The sequence below is a fragment of the Leptodactylus fuscus genome, chromosome 1, assembly GCF_031893055.1.
Source record: "Leptodactylus fuscus isolate aLepFus1 chromosome 1, aLepFus1.hap2, whole genome shotgun sequence".
NCBI lineage: Eukaryota > Metazoa > Chordata > Amphibia > Anura > Leptodactylidae > Leptodactylus > Leptodactylus fuscus.
In genome coordinates, this window is record NC_134265.1 from 214,245,924 (window position 1) to 214,262,286 (window position 16,363).

Sequence of the window (16,363 nt, forward strand, 5' to 3'; positions counted from 1 at the left end):
TTGCAAAGCCCCTGAATAAATAAAGTGGAATCCGCAGACATGTCACCCCATTTTGGACACTACCCCACTGATGGGATTTATCAAGTGGCGTAGCGAGCATTTTTAACCCTTGAGTGTTGCATTTATTTCCAGAAATGAATGCGCAGCTGATAATGAGAAGTTAAAAATGAAAATTTTCCAGAGATTCGCCATTTCAATGCCTGATATGTTGTGCCTAACTTATGTCAGCAGAGATTCACACTCCAAAAACTGTTAAGCGGGTATCCCGGGCACAACAGCTTTCAGCGCGTTCATCTCTGATACAAGTCGGGGACAAAATATTAGGCACTGAAATTACTGGAAAAAAATTGTTATTTTTACCTTTCGCAATCAGCTGCGTATTCATTTATGTATAATAAGTTATAGCAACACTTGGGGGTTAAAAATGCTCTCTGTACTCCTGGATAAATCCTTCACGGGTGTAGTTTCCAAAATAAGGTCTCATATCAGGGGATTCCACTTTACTGTTTGTAGAGCCTGTAAGGTACCAGAAAAGTGGATTCCCCAAAGGAGTGACCCCATTTTGAAAATTGCACCCCTCAAAGAATTTATCAGGGGTGTAGAGAGTATTAGTATTCCAGACGTGACTGCACAGCGGATGGCAAAGAGGGAATATGTAAGCTGTACGGAGGACATTGCAAACACCATATTCCCTACTATGTCCCAGTAGCTCCTATGATTGGGGAAGTCACTCTGGGGGTCACTTTGGGGGTCATTTCTGGTGTCTGTTCCCTCATAAGCTCTAAATCTGGCGTGTCCGCTGATATACGCTCGCACAGCTTATATATTCCCTTCCTGATGCAGCCAGTTGTGTTCTAATGATTTGGCAATTTTGGGGGGTTTTGTCTTCACATTGCTAGATGCTATATTTCCTATATTTTCCTGGTGACGTGGCTATATAAGGGCTTTTTGTTTGTGGGATGAGATGCATTTTGTAATGACACCATTTTTGGGTGCCTACGATTTATTGAATACATTTTATTAACTCTGTTTTTGCTGGATTTAAAAAAATTAAATCAATTCTGGCATTGCGTTTTACCTTGTAAATTTTTTCGCCATGAAGCGTACCTTATAAGTAATATGTGACCTTTATTCTGTGGGTTGGTACGGTTGCAGCGTACAGTATAAGTAACATGTGACCTTTATTCTGCTGGTCGGTATGGTTACGGCGATACCTCATTTATATTTTTTTATGCGATACTAATTCTGCGGAACAAAAACACATTTGGGGGCATAAATCAGTGATTTTAGAATCGCCATCTTCTGAGAGGCGTAACATTTTTATTTTTCGGTTGACAGCGTTGGTTGAGGGCTTATTTTTTGCGGGACAACCTGTGCTTTTTATTGGTACTGATGCGGGGTACATATGACTTTTTGATCACTTTTTATAGCATATTTTCTTCGGTGAGATGGTGAAAAATGACTACTTCTGACGGGTTTTTTTCTATTTATTTTTTTTTCCGACGTTCACCATGTACATTAAATATTGTTTCCGTTTTTTGTACAGAATGTTACGGATACGACGATACCAAATGTGCGTTTTTTTGATTAATTTTTAGGTTTTATTTTTATATAATTCATTTTATATAGAATAAAAAGGAATTTGGGGGGCTTTATAACTTTATTTTTTTTCAAACACTTATTTATTTTTCACTTTTTTTTTATGTGTCCCTTTTAGAACACTTGATTCAGCAATGATTTCATTGCTGAATCAATGTTACAGGCTGGAGACACAGGCTGCATGTGTCTCCAGTTTGTAACAGGAAGTCAAGCGATGTAGACGCATCGCTTGACTTTCTTAGTACCTGGCAGGGTCAACCAGGTAACAGGGGTTACTGGTCAGACCCCAGGGTGCATGTTTTACATATCGGCACCCCCCGATCTCGCCGCGGGGGTGCCAATAACATTGCGGAAACGCTTCAGTTCCGTGATCATGTTTGATCACGGAACTGAAGGGGTTAAACTTAGATCGGAGACCAGCTCCGATCGGAGTATATAGAGCACGGTGTTAGCTATAACATATAACTAACACCTGCTCCCGATGCCGCCCGCAGGACCGTTTATCTGCGGGCGGCATCTCATGTCAGGGAAAGTTTGTTACTGCAACAATCTTTCCCTGACATGGCTGCTACTTTATCGGAACCTGAATCTATCAGGTCCTGATCATGTCTCCGTGGACCCCAGCAGCTATTAGCGCTGGGTCCACGGAGCTCCGGACCCTTGGGGAGACCCGATCCCCATTTTAAAAGGGTCCGTTTATAAACGTCCGCACGGCACAGAGCCCAAGCCGTGAGGACGTTTATATACAGTGGGCCGTCGCGAAGCGGTTAACCTCAGTTTTTATTTTCTTTTAGTACTTTACACCAGTACTTTTTTGGGCTTTCTTTTTCTTTTTTTTTCTTTTGTTTTGGTAGTACTGTTGCCCTATATATGTGAAGCATATGAGAGACATCACAGCAGCTAGTCTTCACCTACTTGTTTAGAAGAAATTGAGAAAGCCTTCTAGAAAATGCAGGCTTCAAGAAATATAATGGAGAAAACACAGGACAACTTATCCCGATAAGTTATCTGAAAGGATAAAAAAAAGAAGTGGTTAAAAGTCTACCTGTTTGGTTGTTTTTTTTCCCCCTCTTTTTTATTAATTTTATTTGGATAATGGAATGCCTTGTCTTATGTTTCCATTGGTAGTATGCAAGGAACCACCATATAAAGTTGAAGAGTCTGGATATGCTGGCTTCATATTACCTATTGAAGTGTACTTCAAAAATAAGGTATAATGTGGATATGTATATTTAAATGTTCATTAGAATATCCGTGTAGGTTTGATTTTTAGTAACTAACATTTGTTAATGTATTGTACGTGTTCTACAGGAAGAACCCAAGAAAGTTTGTTTTACGTATGATCTGTTTCTGAATCTTGAGGGAAATCCACCAGTTAATCATTTACGCTGTGAGAAATTGACTTTCAATAATCCCACCAAGGAGTTCCGCAGGAAGTTGGTAAAAGCTGGAGGGGTAAGTGTGATTGCAAGGGGTTAATTTACTCCACTTTCACAATTTTGCGTTCACCCTCCACTCAGGCCACATATTTAGAATACTTTGCACTCCAATACAGTACACACACACACCAAACACCAGTCAGACCGCCAATCACACTTTGCAAGGAACTGGATCTGTAGAGTTTACAGGGACTAACATTTATATGAATACTAGTAGAATACCCGCGGCTTCGCTTGCAGAAAATATGTTAAATTTCGGTGAAAGTGTCATTCTCAGAGCTACAGTAAATCTTTATTTCCATTTAAATTTTTTATTATAAAATAAGACAGTGTCTTATAGTAAATCTTGGTCCTAAAGATATGCTATGTCTTATTTTCAGGGGATGTCTTATTTTATTTTTGCGTGCTGCTGCCACCACTGTGCTACGCTGAGATGTGCTTGCTGCACAAAGACTATATGAAGAAAAACATTGCAGCCAGCTGAACACTGTGTGTGTGTAAGGATTGGAGTCAGGGTCAGATAGTGCAAAGTGACACAGCTGGAAAGCAACACTGTGCAGCTAATGACAAAAGGGGTCGTAGGCCCTGCGGCTATGACTATGCTGTAGTATCTGAGATGAGGCAGACCAATGCACTTCCTAATTGAAGTGCACCTACCACGACTCCTACGCTTCTATTCCGGCGGCTAGGATAAGGGAAGAGGAGGCCCTGAAAGTGTTAGGGACTGGAGTCACGGGGTCACACCTAAACAGAAAGCACAGTGTAAATGCAATGCAAAACAAAAGACTAAACACCATGGAACCAGGGAGGACCACAAGTCCCAGCAAGATACAGAAGAGAAGGCGAGGTCAGACGAGCAAGAGGTCGAGCCAGGAGATATAATAAAGGTACCAAATCAAAAGACAAGGGATAGTCAAAATACAAGCCGGGTATAAAAACTAAGAAACAGACTGAGGACAACAGACAGGAATCTGACTGAGCAGGGGACCAGGAAACACAAGTGAATGGCTGGCAAGGATCCATGCCTGGGTGGGGTTTAAATAGCAGCAGAGAACACACCTGATGGCTAATGGCATGGAGACTGAAAGCAAGGAAAAGATTAACCCTTAATGACCTAAGCACACCAAATAGAACTCCTAACACGTCTCCCAGGGAGACGCCACGCAGCAAGGAGACCGCGGCGACTCCGTATCCTGACAGTGTGTTCTCCGTGTGCACAGGAAAGCCGGGTGCTGCTTCTGCTGTGATACTGTAAGTTGTATCCACTTTTACTGCTGCTGTGCAATGAGCTGGGAGAGTGGTGCTTAGTGTATACACAGTGGGCATCTCCCAGCTCATCCTACAGCAGCAGGAACAGTGTATACAACGTATTGCAGCAGCGTCAGCAGCCGGCATACCTGTGCACACGGAACATCGCGCACAGTGTTCAGTCGGCTAAAATGTTTTTTTTTTCATCTCAACATTTTTATTGATTTATTGATTATGCAGTAAAAACTATTACAACTATTTTTTTTATTATTTTTTATCAAAAATGTATTTTAAATTTATGCCCCTTACACAAACATATAAAACATTTACACCAGGGTTGTAACTACCGAGGTAGCAGCGGTAGCGGCTGCCACAGGGCCCGGGACATTAGGGGACCGCTGTGTTTTTGGGAGTTTTTTTAATAGGCCGTTACTGGCTGGAGTTACTCCAGACAGTAACAGGCCCTATTTACTTACCGATCCTCGCAGCGGCCCCCACAAACAGTATTATACTCAAAGGTCTGAAAAGACCCCCAAGTATAATGACCAGAGGCCAAAGAGAGGTAAGGGAACATAAAAAACTGTTACTTACCTCTCTGGGCAGGCTTCAGGCCTACTTCTGTGACGCCCCTGGCTTCACATGACCGGGGCCTGCATCCTTTGTGTTGCAATGCAGGCCCCTGGGTCACGTGACATCCTACACATCATTGAAGATGGCCGCCATCAGCGGGAAGTACAGTGAAGCCAGGGATAGGTAAGTAACAGTAATTTTTTATGTTTGTTCCCTCCTGGGTCTCCGATTATTATACTCTGGGGTCTGAAAAGCCCCCAGAGTATAATAATTGTTCATGGGTGTCCACAATGGGGCATAATGCTAGTGAAGGGGCCACTATGAGGTATAATGCTGTGTGTAGGGGCCACTATTAGTATAATACTGCATGCAGGGTTTTTCTGTCCGCTTGAGAAGTCGGACATCTTCTCTTGCGGACAGGGAAGGACGGGCACGGAGTGCAAAAGAACGCACCCGATGCCCATTCAAGTGAATGACAGGTGTCATGGACACATCTAGTGTCCGCTCCTAGTGTCCGTGACAGATTTTGAGCGGACACTAGGAGCGGACACTACACTACACTACAGAAAAACCTAATTTACAAGCTACAGTCCTTCTGATTCCCTGTTGTTAGAAAGAAAATATGGGTGACAATGTTCATCTGCTCTTATCTAAGTTTTATAATGCTGCTCTTGCCTCTGGTTTCAGAGCCACTCTTTTGGTTCGTTATTGTAATCCGCTATCAAAAACTTGGACAGTGGATTAGGAAAGGGGCAGGTCCTATGAATATTAGTTTGTGAATTGTTATTACCGTATATACGTGAGTATAAGCCGACTCGAATATAAGCCGAGACCCCTAATTTTACCACAAAAAACTGGGAAAACATATAGACTTTAGTATAAGCTGAGGGGGGGGGGGGGGGGGGGGATCCACCATTGCAGATAAAAAGTCTGGTCATGTGCATTGCAGCTTAGTAACTCCATGGGGATCATAGTAATAGCAGTTAACCCCATCATGTCCCTCACATTAACCCCCTGTGTGCCTCACATAAGAGTTACTGATATGTGGGACATATGGAGGTAATAATTAGGTATCTTCATAATTAAGGTCCTTCATTAGTACCCTCATTTGTCTCACATATTAGTAACCCTTATATGGGGCTCACAGGGGTTAATATGAGGGACATGATGGGGTTAGCTGCTATTAATGTGAGGCACATGGAGTTACTGAAACTAAATTAATAACCCCAAATGCCTGACATTACTAGGCAGAGTAACTAAAGGAAGGTACCTCTGTGTTTCACTTTACTGTAGCTTCCTCTCCTCCGTACAACAGACATCTTCCATAAGACACAATGAATCCTGGCCACTCATCTGCAGGATAGATGCTAAATCCTAGTGTGCTAAAGGACTCTGATGACGTTATGACCAAGTGATCGGACTCTGGTGTGGGCGGAGCTACTTGGATTTAGACTCAACCTTATCTGCAGATGTTACATACCAGTGGCTACAGGACCTTTGATGACATCACAGTCACGTGACCTCATGACAAGCCAATCACAGAGTAGTAGCTCTAAAGGACCTTCCCCTTCCAGGTCCTTCCAGTTTTCTGTGCTCTGTGGACCCTGACTTGTGTATAAGCCGAGGAGAGCTTTTTCAGCATGAAAAATGTGCTGAAAAAGTCGGCTTATATACTCGAGTATATACGGTAATTCACCCGCCTGTATGGGATGGGGTCAGGTTCTAATACCCTGTTGGGTCCCGAGCCCCGACTGTTAGCCCTCATTTTGTCAATGCAGATGTGTTGAGGACTAATAGTGGTCAGGGGCCGGATTGGTACCCTTGAGGGCCCCAGCTGCAGGTATCAGTGTAATGATTAAAGATGGTCAGCAGCCGGCAATTGCCCAGGGCCTCAACACACGGAGGTCCCCTGCCAGTAACATACCTTCCCTATTGGGAGGACACCATTGATGCTACAGCATCAGCTAATGATTGCTTGTCTTTTAACCCTTCTGGGCACTTAGCAGCATCAGCTATCTCTGCCACTTCATAAAGACCTGTCCTTGCTACCTGAACTCCCCCCTCCCCCCCTCCTCCACATAAACTACTCTACATGCCTGGTTCCCACCGTGAAGCATGGAGGAGGAGGTGTGATGGAGTGGGGGTGCTTTACTGGTTACACTGTTGGGGATTTATTCAGAATTGAAGGCATACTGAACCAGCATGGCTACCACAGCATCTTGCAGCGACATGCTATTTCCATCCGGTTTGCGTTTAGTTGGACCATCATTTATTTTTCAACAAGACAATGACCCCAAACACACCTCCAGGTTGTGTAAGGGCTATTTGACCAAGAAGGAGAGTGATGGGTGCTACGCCACCTGGCCTCCACAGTCACCAGACCTGAACCCAATCGAGATGGTTTGGGGTGAGCTGGATCGCAGAGTGAAGGCAAAAGGGCCAACAAGTGCTAAGCATCTCTGGGAACTCCTTCAAGACTGTTGGAAGACTATTTCCAGTGACTACCACTTGAAGCTCATCAAGAGAATGCCAAGAGTGTGCAAAGCATTAATCAAAGCTACTTTAACCCCTTCCCGCCGATGGCATTTTCTGATTTTCGTTTTTCGTTTTTGACTCCCCTCCTTCTAAACCCCATAACTTTTTTATTTCTCCGCTTCCAGAGCCATATGGTCTTAATTTTTGCGGGACAAATTTTTCTTCATGATGCCACCAATAATTATTCTGTAGAATGTACTGGGAAGCTGGAAAAAAATTCAGAATGGGGTGGATTTGAAGAAAAAAAAAGCATTTTTGCGACTTTCTTACGGGCTTTGGTTTTACGGCGTTCACTGTGCAGCCAAAATGACATGTCCTCTGTATTCTGTGTTTTGGTACAATTCCTGGGATACCAAATTTATATGATTTTATTTACATTTTGACCCCTTAAAAAAAATCCAAAACTGTGTTCAAAATGTTTTTTTCTAAAAGTCGCCATATTCTGACAGCCGTAACTTTTTTTTTATACGTCCGTGTATGGGGATGCATAGGGCGTCTTTTTTTGCGGGGCTGAGTGTACTTTTTAGTTCTACCATTTTCGGGAAATGCTATTGCTTTGATCACTTTTTATTCAAATTTGTATCAGAATCAAAACAGTGAAAAAACGGCGGTTTGGCACTTTTGACTATTTTTCCCGTTACGGCGTTTACCTAACAGGAAAAATATTTTTATAGATTTGTAGAACGGCCGATTTCGGACACGGGGATACCTAACATGTATGTGTTTCACAGTTTTTAACTATGTGATTTGAATTTTTAATACTTTTTATATTTTTTTTAATTTTTGTATTTATTAGACCCCCTAGGGGTGTTGAACCCCAGGGGATCTAATCACTAATGCAATGCATTACAATGCATCACCGGCAAAATGGCGGCCTTTGACCGTGGTGCTGGAGGAGTTAATGCCTCCGATCACTCCGGGGACCGATTGGAGACATTAGAGCAGGTTGTCTACTGCTTAAAGCAGTAGACACCCGGCGGCTATGGCGGCTTTGATACCTTGGTGTGAATCTACAATTTTCATAGACATGAAAATACAGAAAACTCTTAGAATCAGAAGGTGTGTCCAAACTTTTGATCTGTACTGTATGTTAGTATATAGTATTCATATACCATATATACTCGAGTATAAGCCGGCCCGAATATAAGCCGACCCCCTAATTTTACCACAAAAAACTGGGAAATCTTACTGACTCGAATATAAGCATAGGGGGAATGCAGCAGCTACTGGAAAATTTCAAAAATTAAAATAGATGCCAATAAAATTACATTATATTCAGTAAATTACTGCTGTCGATGATCCGGTGTTTCAGCTCTGCTACATCTGCATATGCACAGCATATCCAGCTCTATCTACATCTCTGGATATGGACAGCATACTCAGCTCTGCTACATCTCTGCATATGCTCAGCAAACTCAGCTCTGCAACATCTCTGAATATGTAGAGCATACTCAGCTCTGCTACATCTCTACATCTTTACTATGGGTTTTTTCCCTCACTTGTAATTCAGCCTGGCTGAATATAGGGTATCTGCAGTGCTCCTATTAACCCCTTCCCGACGGAATATGATACTGCAGACCCAATATTCAGCCTGGCTGTAGGGGGGGGGGGGGGGAAACCCCAGTCTCAGGGAAGGGGTAGTTAGACAAACTAATTGCCCCCCACCCTTCCCCAGCACATACTGCACCCCAAACCCCCATCAACAAGAATATTCCACACATTTTTCAAAATGGAGAAGCATAACGGTACTTACCATTACTTCTCCTATCCGGCCAGTAGGTATCCCAAGCAACCACAAGCTCCTCCCACGCTTGGATGGGATCCTATCAGCGTTCGAGGAGTGTGGTTGCCTAGGTTGCACCATCATCCATTTTCATTCTGGAGCCGGTGGAGAATGGAGGAGGAGCCAAGCTGAGCGTCAGGACCAGGGGTAAGTAAGGCTGTCCCCCTCATTAGCTTACCGGTATGTATTCCATCCGGGGGAGTCCGCATGAGGACCCCACCAGGTGGAATACAGTCGCAGCTGCACGCGCTGGTCAGTTAAAGCACGCGGACCTCATAGACTAATGGGGTCCGTGTGCTTGCCACGCAATGCCCGCACAAATTATTCAGCGGCGGGCAGTGCGCTGCAAGCACACGGACCCCATTATAGTCTATGGGGTCCATGTGCTTCAAATGAACAGCGTGTGCAGCTGCCATTTTAGAACAGCACGTGCAGTTGGAGCTGAGGCAGCGGGCAGTGCGCTGCAAGCACACGGACCCCATTATAGCCTATGGGGTCCGTGTGCTTTAACTGAACAGCGTGTGCAGCTGGAGCTATGGTACCAGGGGTCTGAAGCAGTGGGCAGTGCGCTGTAAGCACACGGACCCCATTATAGTCTATGGAGTCTGTGTGCTTTAACTGAACAGCGTGTCTGAAGCGCCATGTTTTGTGGAGGCGGCCGCTGGAGTGACTGAGCCAAGGAGAGATGACTTTGCGACCCTAGAGACAGCAGCGCTGTCTCCAGGGCCGCCCCAAGTCATCTCTCCCTGACTCCATGACTTCCCGCCGCTCCCTGACTTGAGTATAAGCCGAGGTGGATTTTTTTCAGCACAAAAACTGTGCTGAAAAACTCGGCTTATACTGACGCAGGGAAATGATGAAAATGGATACTTGATCAAATCCCGTAGGGAGATGATGAAAATGGAGATTTAAATGATGAAAATGGAGGTTTGATCAAATCCCTAAGGGAGATGATCAGTTCACTGAAGATGTTAAAATAACAACTCTGGGGTAATTTCCATAAAGAAAGAAAGTGATTTGATCAAATCCCTTAACTGTTTTAGTGAAAAGATGAAGTGATATTGTTTAAAAGTATTTATTTAGCAAACCATGCATTATTAAATGCAGAGTAGGTAATACAACAATCGTCATTTAAAACGCAAATTATTTATTCGAAACTAATTAACAAAAGAAATAAGTACTTAAGCTGATATTTTTAAACACAAAAAGATTATTTTTTGAGAAATTTGAAACATTTTTAGTGAATTTAATTAATAAATAATACTGTTCCTTCATTTTTATTGAAACACATTGATTTGTCGCATCTCAAGTTACAAAGAATCTTACTGTTTTTTACAGACACATCTTTTTAGTTTTACATTGTATTTTGGATTGTTCACAGGAACACTTATTTTTTCTGCAGTCTCATGCAGACTTAGGTTAGTTCGTGGAACTGTTTCGGTAAATGTTATAGTAGATATTTGAAGAGCGTTTCTAGGTAGCCCATCTTTTCGCAACTGTGGTACCAATTTGGTATAAATTAATTTTTTATATCTAATATGATCCCCACAATGTTATTTCCATCTAATGGGCCTCTATCTACCTGCTCTGGCTGGCATTGACACCGGAGGGGAGCGGTGAGGTAAATGGGAGTGGTAACAATTGAAACATAGAGCCGGCATGAACGCCGGAGTGGAGCGGTGAGGTAAAGGGGAGTGGTAACATGAGAAACTTAGAGCTGTGCAAGTCCTGACTTGTTTATTTCATCTTTTCACTAAAACAGTTAAGGGATTTGATCAAATCACTTAATTTCTTTAGGGAAATGACCCCACAGAGTTGTTATTTTAGCATCTTACCGTGAATTGATCATCTTCCTTAGGGATTTCATCAAATCTTCGTTTTCATTATTTCCCTGTGACATATACTGTATATGACTTATATATGGTATATGAATGTATATAAATGTATATATGCTATAATAATGTATATGTGTGAGCATATATGAATGTATGTCTGTGATTATATATGGTATATGTATGAGTGGGTAGGTATATAGTGTGTATAATCCCATCCATACATTGCAATAATAATACGCACAGCTGAAACGCTGCAAATCGTAGCATATGACTTTTATACCTTCAGAAACACCTGTAGTTGTACCTATAGGTATATAGATATAATGGAAGCAGAAAGTCCATATAGGAAACCTCTGCAGAGTTTCTGCGATAAGCGCTGTGGGAAAGACTGATGCGTTGCTACCGGGTTTTTCCTGCAGTGCTTTTTTCTTGCTGCAGGATGCTGTATTAAGCCTTGGCCTTATAGTGTGATGCATAATATATTGAGATGATAAAAGATTAGGTCCAACAGCGAGACGCAGCTAAAATACACTGTGGAAAAAAAATAGCGGTGAATCACAATGTATTTTTTCCACAGTGTTTTTCATTGAGCTTTTGATGCATTTTCTCTGCACTTTCTTCTAGCTGGAATCTTCTTCTTTCTTCTTTCCGGTTTTTGAAGCTTCACATATTTATGAATTTACAGCATCTTCCACATCTTTTTTTCCTGCAATGTGTGGATGAAATGTTGATTAAGTTTCGTTCACTTTGCTGGTTCTGTAAAACACATAATTTTTTTTTTTCTGAAGTAGCCAAAGACATTGTGTTTCTACAGTGTGGGGATTAAGGTATTCAGTATTTATGGCCTATCCTGAGCATAAGATGAACAACCTCTACCCCATCACTGCTCCCACACAATATAGTGGTTCCATCACAGGGGGGCGTGACGTGACCTAGCTATGGCGGCGTGATGAAGCGTTTAGCTGTTCTCCTCTCCTTCAGACGCCCAGGCCACCTGACCTGCTGATCCAACCGGCCGCATACCTACCTGTCCATGGGGAGAGGCCGACGCTGTCCCCATCTGTCCTCTTCTCAGCCACCAGCGGTGTCGTCCTCAGTGGCATTACACCGCTTCTTCACCGCTCCGGGTGCCACACAGGGATCATCCAAAATGTTGCCCGCGGCCTCCTCCTCCTCTTCTGCAGCGTGTCCACCCTCACTGGACAGCCTGCCTCGGCTTAGTAACGAGACACCAGGCCTCTCTGTGGACCTTCCTGTGATCCCACTGACTAACATCCCTGGACAAGGCTTCGTGGGCAACCGGTCTGTGGACTTCTCTGGGCCCTCTTCTTCTACTGTGCTGGAAGAAGTGCTTCACCCCCCTGCCTCCTCTCCTACAATGCACACAGACTGGCCCCCCTTGTCACCCTCCCCTGCATGGATGGCCTCTTCTGTAACCTGCAGCACCCCTACTCTCCCTCCTTAACCACTCCTACCACCAAGCTCTGTAATGGGGCAGGACTCTTCTCGACTCTCCTCCTCAGTGGCAGCATATAAGATCTCCCTCCTGCTCCACCTCCAGCAAAGGACCCTCAGTTGCTCCTCCTGGCAGCCTCGGTTGCGGCTCTGGACCTCCTGTGGTACTTTCTCCTGTGACCCCTGCTGACAAGGCACCTCCCCTAGGGGATGCCTTGGGGGAATTGCGCCGTCTTAGCGCTGCCCTTGGCTGCATTCCTACAAAGGCTGATCTGGAGGCTTATGTTCTGAGACTGGAGCAGTCGTATAAAACTGAACTGTCTGCTGTTTCTTCCTCTGTCAAGCATTTGGAGCGTCGTGTGGTTGCAGTTGAGACTGCTTTTTCTGCCACTTCTGCTCAACTCTCTGTACAGGATTCTGTTCTTCAGACTCACTCCCGCCAACTACAGCGTCTGACCTATACTATTGATGATCTGGAGAACCTCCACAGGCGGAATAACATCAGTATACGGGGCCTCCCGAAATCTGTTGACTCAAACAACTGGATGGGACTTTGTGTTTAACTCACTTCTGGGGGCCCCCTTGGACTCTCCACTGGAACTTGACTGGGCCCATCGGTCGCTGGGACCACGTTCCCCTGATTCAGATACTCCTAGGGATGTTATATGCAGAGTCCACCGTTATCAGCTAAAAGAGGCAATCATGTGTAAAGCTAGAGACTCTGAGCAAATATTCTACAAGGATCATCCTCTGATGCTTCTTCCTGACCTCTCTCGGCTTACTCTGGCTAAGCAACGTGCCCTCAAGCCTTTATTGGATGTACTAATTCACCACTTCATTCCATACTCCTGGGGCTTCCCGTTCCGTCTGCAGGTCCGCAAAGAGGGCAGGCTCCTGGTCCTTCACCATCCAGATGAGATTCCCGCCTTCATGCTGGCACTCGGCCTACCTCCAGTGGACATTTCCAGTTGGCCGTCTCTCCTGAGTGCTCCTTCGGTGTCTCCTCCATCGAAAGCTTAACGCAAGTCCTGCCGTTGCGGACACTCTTGCACTACTGGTTCCCCGGTGCCTCTACGGCACGGGGTCCCCCATCATCGTGATTTGGGACTGTTGAGATCCTGTGTTATTTTCCATTTAATAGCAGGGTGCTTTAGAGGCCCAGGGTCGGATTTTTGTCACACTGATTCACCTCACCTCCTAGGGCATCCCATGGCGTTACTCTCCCCCCCCTTTTTTTCTTTCTTCGCCCTTATTTGATTTATGTTTTTTTATCTTATTGTGATTTGTATAGTGTTTTTCTTCTATACCTTTATATATTCTTTTTAAGACTGGTTGGATTGAATATGTTGTTGTAGATTGTTGCAGATTCGTTTGGCCTGGCGTCTTCGGAGTGGAGGTGTGCAGTTTTTTTTTTTTTTTTTAGAAGGCTCGCCTCCCACCGGCGTCCTCGCGCTATTGTGTAGTGCGATTTTGGTGCTTGTTTGTTGCCTTTCCCCACCTTTTCTAGGGAGGGACCTCCTCCTCCACGTAGTGGTGCTAGTTTTTGGTGTATACTTTTGTTCTTATTCAGTTTTGCTTGTCTCCCCTGTCTTTGTTTAGTCTTGTTTTCGTCTTTGTCTCCCTCTCGTTTCCTCCCCGTCCATTGTCTCCCTTGTGCAGTAATCTACAGTCATGGCCAGACGTTTTGAGAATGACACAAATATTATATTTTCACATGATCTGCTGCCCTCTGGTTTTTATGTGTGTTTGTCAGATGTTTTTATCACATACAGAAATATAATTGCAATCATATTATGAGTAACAAAAGCTTATATTGACAGTTAGAATGAGTTAATGCAGCAAGTTAATATTTGCAGTGTTGACCCTTCTTCTTCAGGACCTCTGCAATTCTCCCTGGCATGCTCTCAATCAACTTCTGGCATTGTTGATCGCCATACTGCTCTTGGACGGTTGGGAGAAGTTGATCTTGGAGGACATTCTGGTACCATTCTTTATTCATGGCTGTGTTTTTAGGCAAGACTATGAGAAAGCCGATTCTCTTGGCTGAGAAGCAACCCCACACATGAATGGTTTCAGGATGCTTTACAGTTGGCATGAGACAAGACTGGTGGTAGCGCTCACCTCGTCTTCTCCGAATAAGCTGTTTTCCAGATGTCCCAAACAATCGAAAAGGGGATTCATCAGAGAAAATGACTTTACCCCAGTCCTCAGCAGTCCACTCCCTGTACCTTTTGCAGAATATCAGTCTGTCCCTGATGTTTTTTCTGGAGAGAAGTGGCTTCTTTGCTGCCCTCCTTGAGACCAGGCCTTGCTCCAAGAGTCTCCGCCTCACAGTGCGTGCAGATGCACTCACACCTACCTGCTGCCATTCCTCAGCAAGCTCTACACTGCAGGTAGCCCGATCCCGCAGCTGAAACACTTTTAAGAGATGGTCCTGGCGCTTGCTGGTCTTTCTTGGGCGCCCTGGAGCCTTTTTGCCAACAATGGAACCTCTCTCCTTGACGTTCTTGATGATGCGATAGATTGTTGACTGAGGTGCAATCTTTCTAGCTGCGATACTCTTCCCTGTTAGGCCATTTTTGTGCAGTGCAATGATGACTGCATGTGTTTCTTTAGAGATAACCATGGTTAACAGAAGAGAAACAATGATGCCAAGCACCAGACTCCTTTTAAAGTGTCCAGTGGTGTCATTCTTACTTAATCATGACAGATTGATCTCCAGCCCTGTACTCATCAACACCCACACCTGTGTTAATGGAGCAATCACTGAAACGATGTTAGCTGGTCCTTTTAAGGCAGGGCTGCAATGATGTTGAAATGTGTTTTGGGGGATAAAGTTCTTTTCCTAGGCAAATATTGACTTTGCATGTAATTGCTGTTAAGCTGATCACTCTTTATAACATTCTGGAGTATATGCAAATTGCCATTAGAAAAACTGAAGCAGTAGACTTTGTAAAAATTAATATTTGTATCATTCTCAAAACTTTTGGCCATGACTGTAGGTATGGCTTCTGTTAATTTTTGTTCCTTTAATGCCAGGAGCCTCAATACCCCCCAAAAACGGAACCAAATCTTGTACCATTTTCACAAATCTCGCTCTCACATTTTGATTCTCCAGGAGACCCATTTCTGGAAGGCCCACGTCCCTGACATCCGCAGCAGGTACTATCGCACGTGGTTCCACAGCGCCAACCCGTCTTTAAAATCTAAAGGGGTTTCCACTGCCTTGTATCATTCCCTACAGCATAAGGTGTTGGACTCGGTGCTTGACCCTGAGGGCAGGTATGTCTTTCTGAAACTGAGTATTGGCGGCATGACGGTCACAGTCGCAGGGTGCTAGCTCCCCAGTTGGCAGCAGATGGTGTACTGTAGGTCCCTCTTGGGTAAATTAGCTGACTTTAGTGATGTGGTGGTTCTCCTAGGGGGTGACTTTAATTTTGTTCTTGACCCATCCATTGACGCCTCTCGCCTGCGCACGCTCTGTGCCCCGGCCCAACTCCGTAAGCTCCATGCCCTCCCCGTTGTCGCAGGTCGGCTCAGTCCTTTGGTCGGACCATTCTCCGGTCTCTCTCCCTTGTGGTTCCAGGCCTTTCCTCTCGTCCCTTTAATTGGCGCATCAACAATAGCCTTCTTAAAGATGCGACGGTACCCGGCAGTGCTGCCCCCTTTCCCCTTTATTGTACGCCTTCGTAATGTAGCGCCATGCGATCGCATTGCGTTCCCGTTCGGACATATCAGGTTTTCCAATTGGCAAATCTCAGGTTCGGCTAGCTCTTTACGCTGACGACCTGCTTACGTATGTCACCCAGCCTCGTGTATCCTTCCCTGCAATTCTTAACCTTTCAAAAAGCAAGGCACTCAAAATTTCTTCCCCAAGCTTCCCCTTTAAATGGCATCCC

The 16,363-nt window shown here is 44.4% G+C and overlaps 1 protein-coding gene across 2 annotated transcripts in view; it reads left to right on the forward strand.

Moving 5' to 3' along the window:
* MLLT1 (MLLT1 super elongation complex subunit) overlaps nt 1-16,363 on the forward strand; it is a 260,650-nt gene that overhangs the window by 70,834 nt on the left and 173,453 nt on the right. Inside the window, exons 3-4 of one of the 2 annotated variants that reach the window (XM_075283405.1) lie at nt 2,728-2,810; nt 2,911-3,054. In XM_075283405.1, the coding sequence (XP_075139506.1) occupies nt 2,728-2,810; nt 2,911-3,054 (227 nt within the window). The remainder of the gene's footprint in view (nt 1-2,727; nt 2,811-2,910; nt 3,055-16,363) is intronic. The other variant, XM_075283412.1, reaches the window with a different exon arrangement.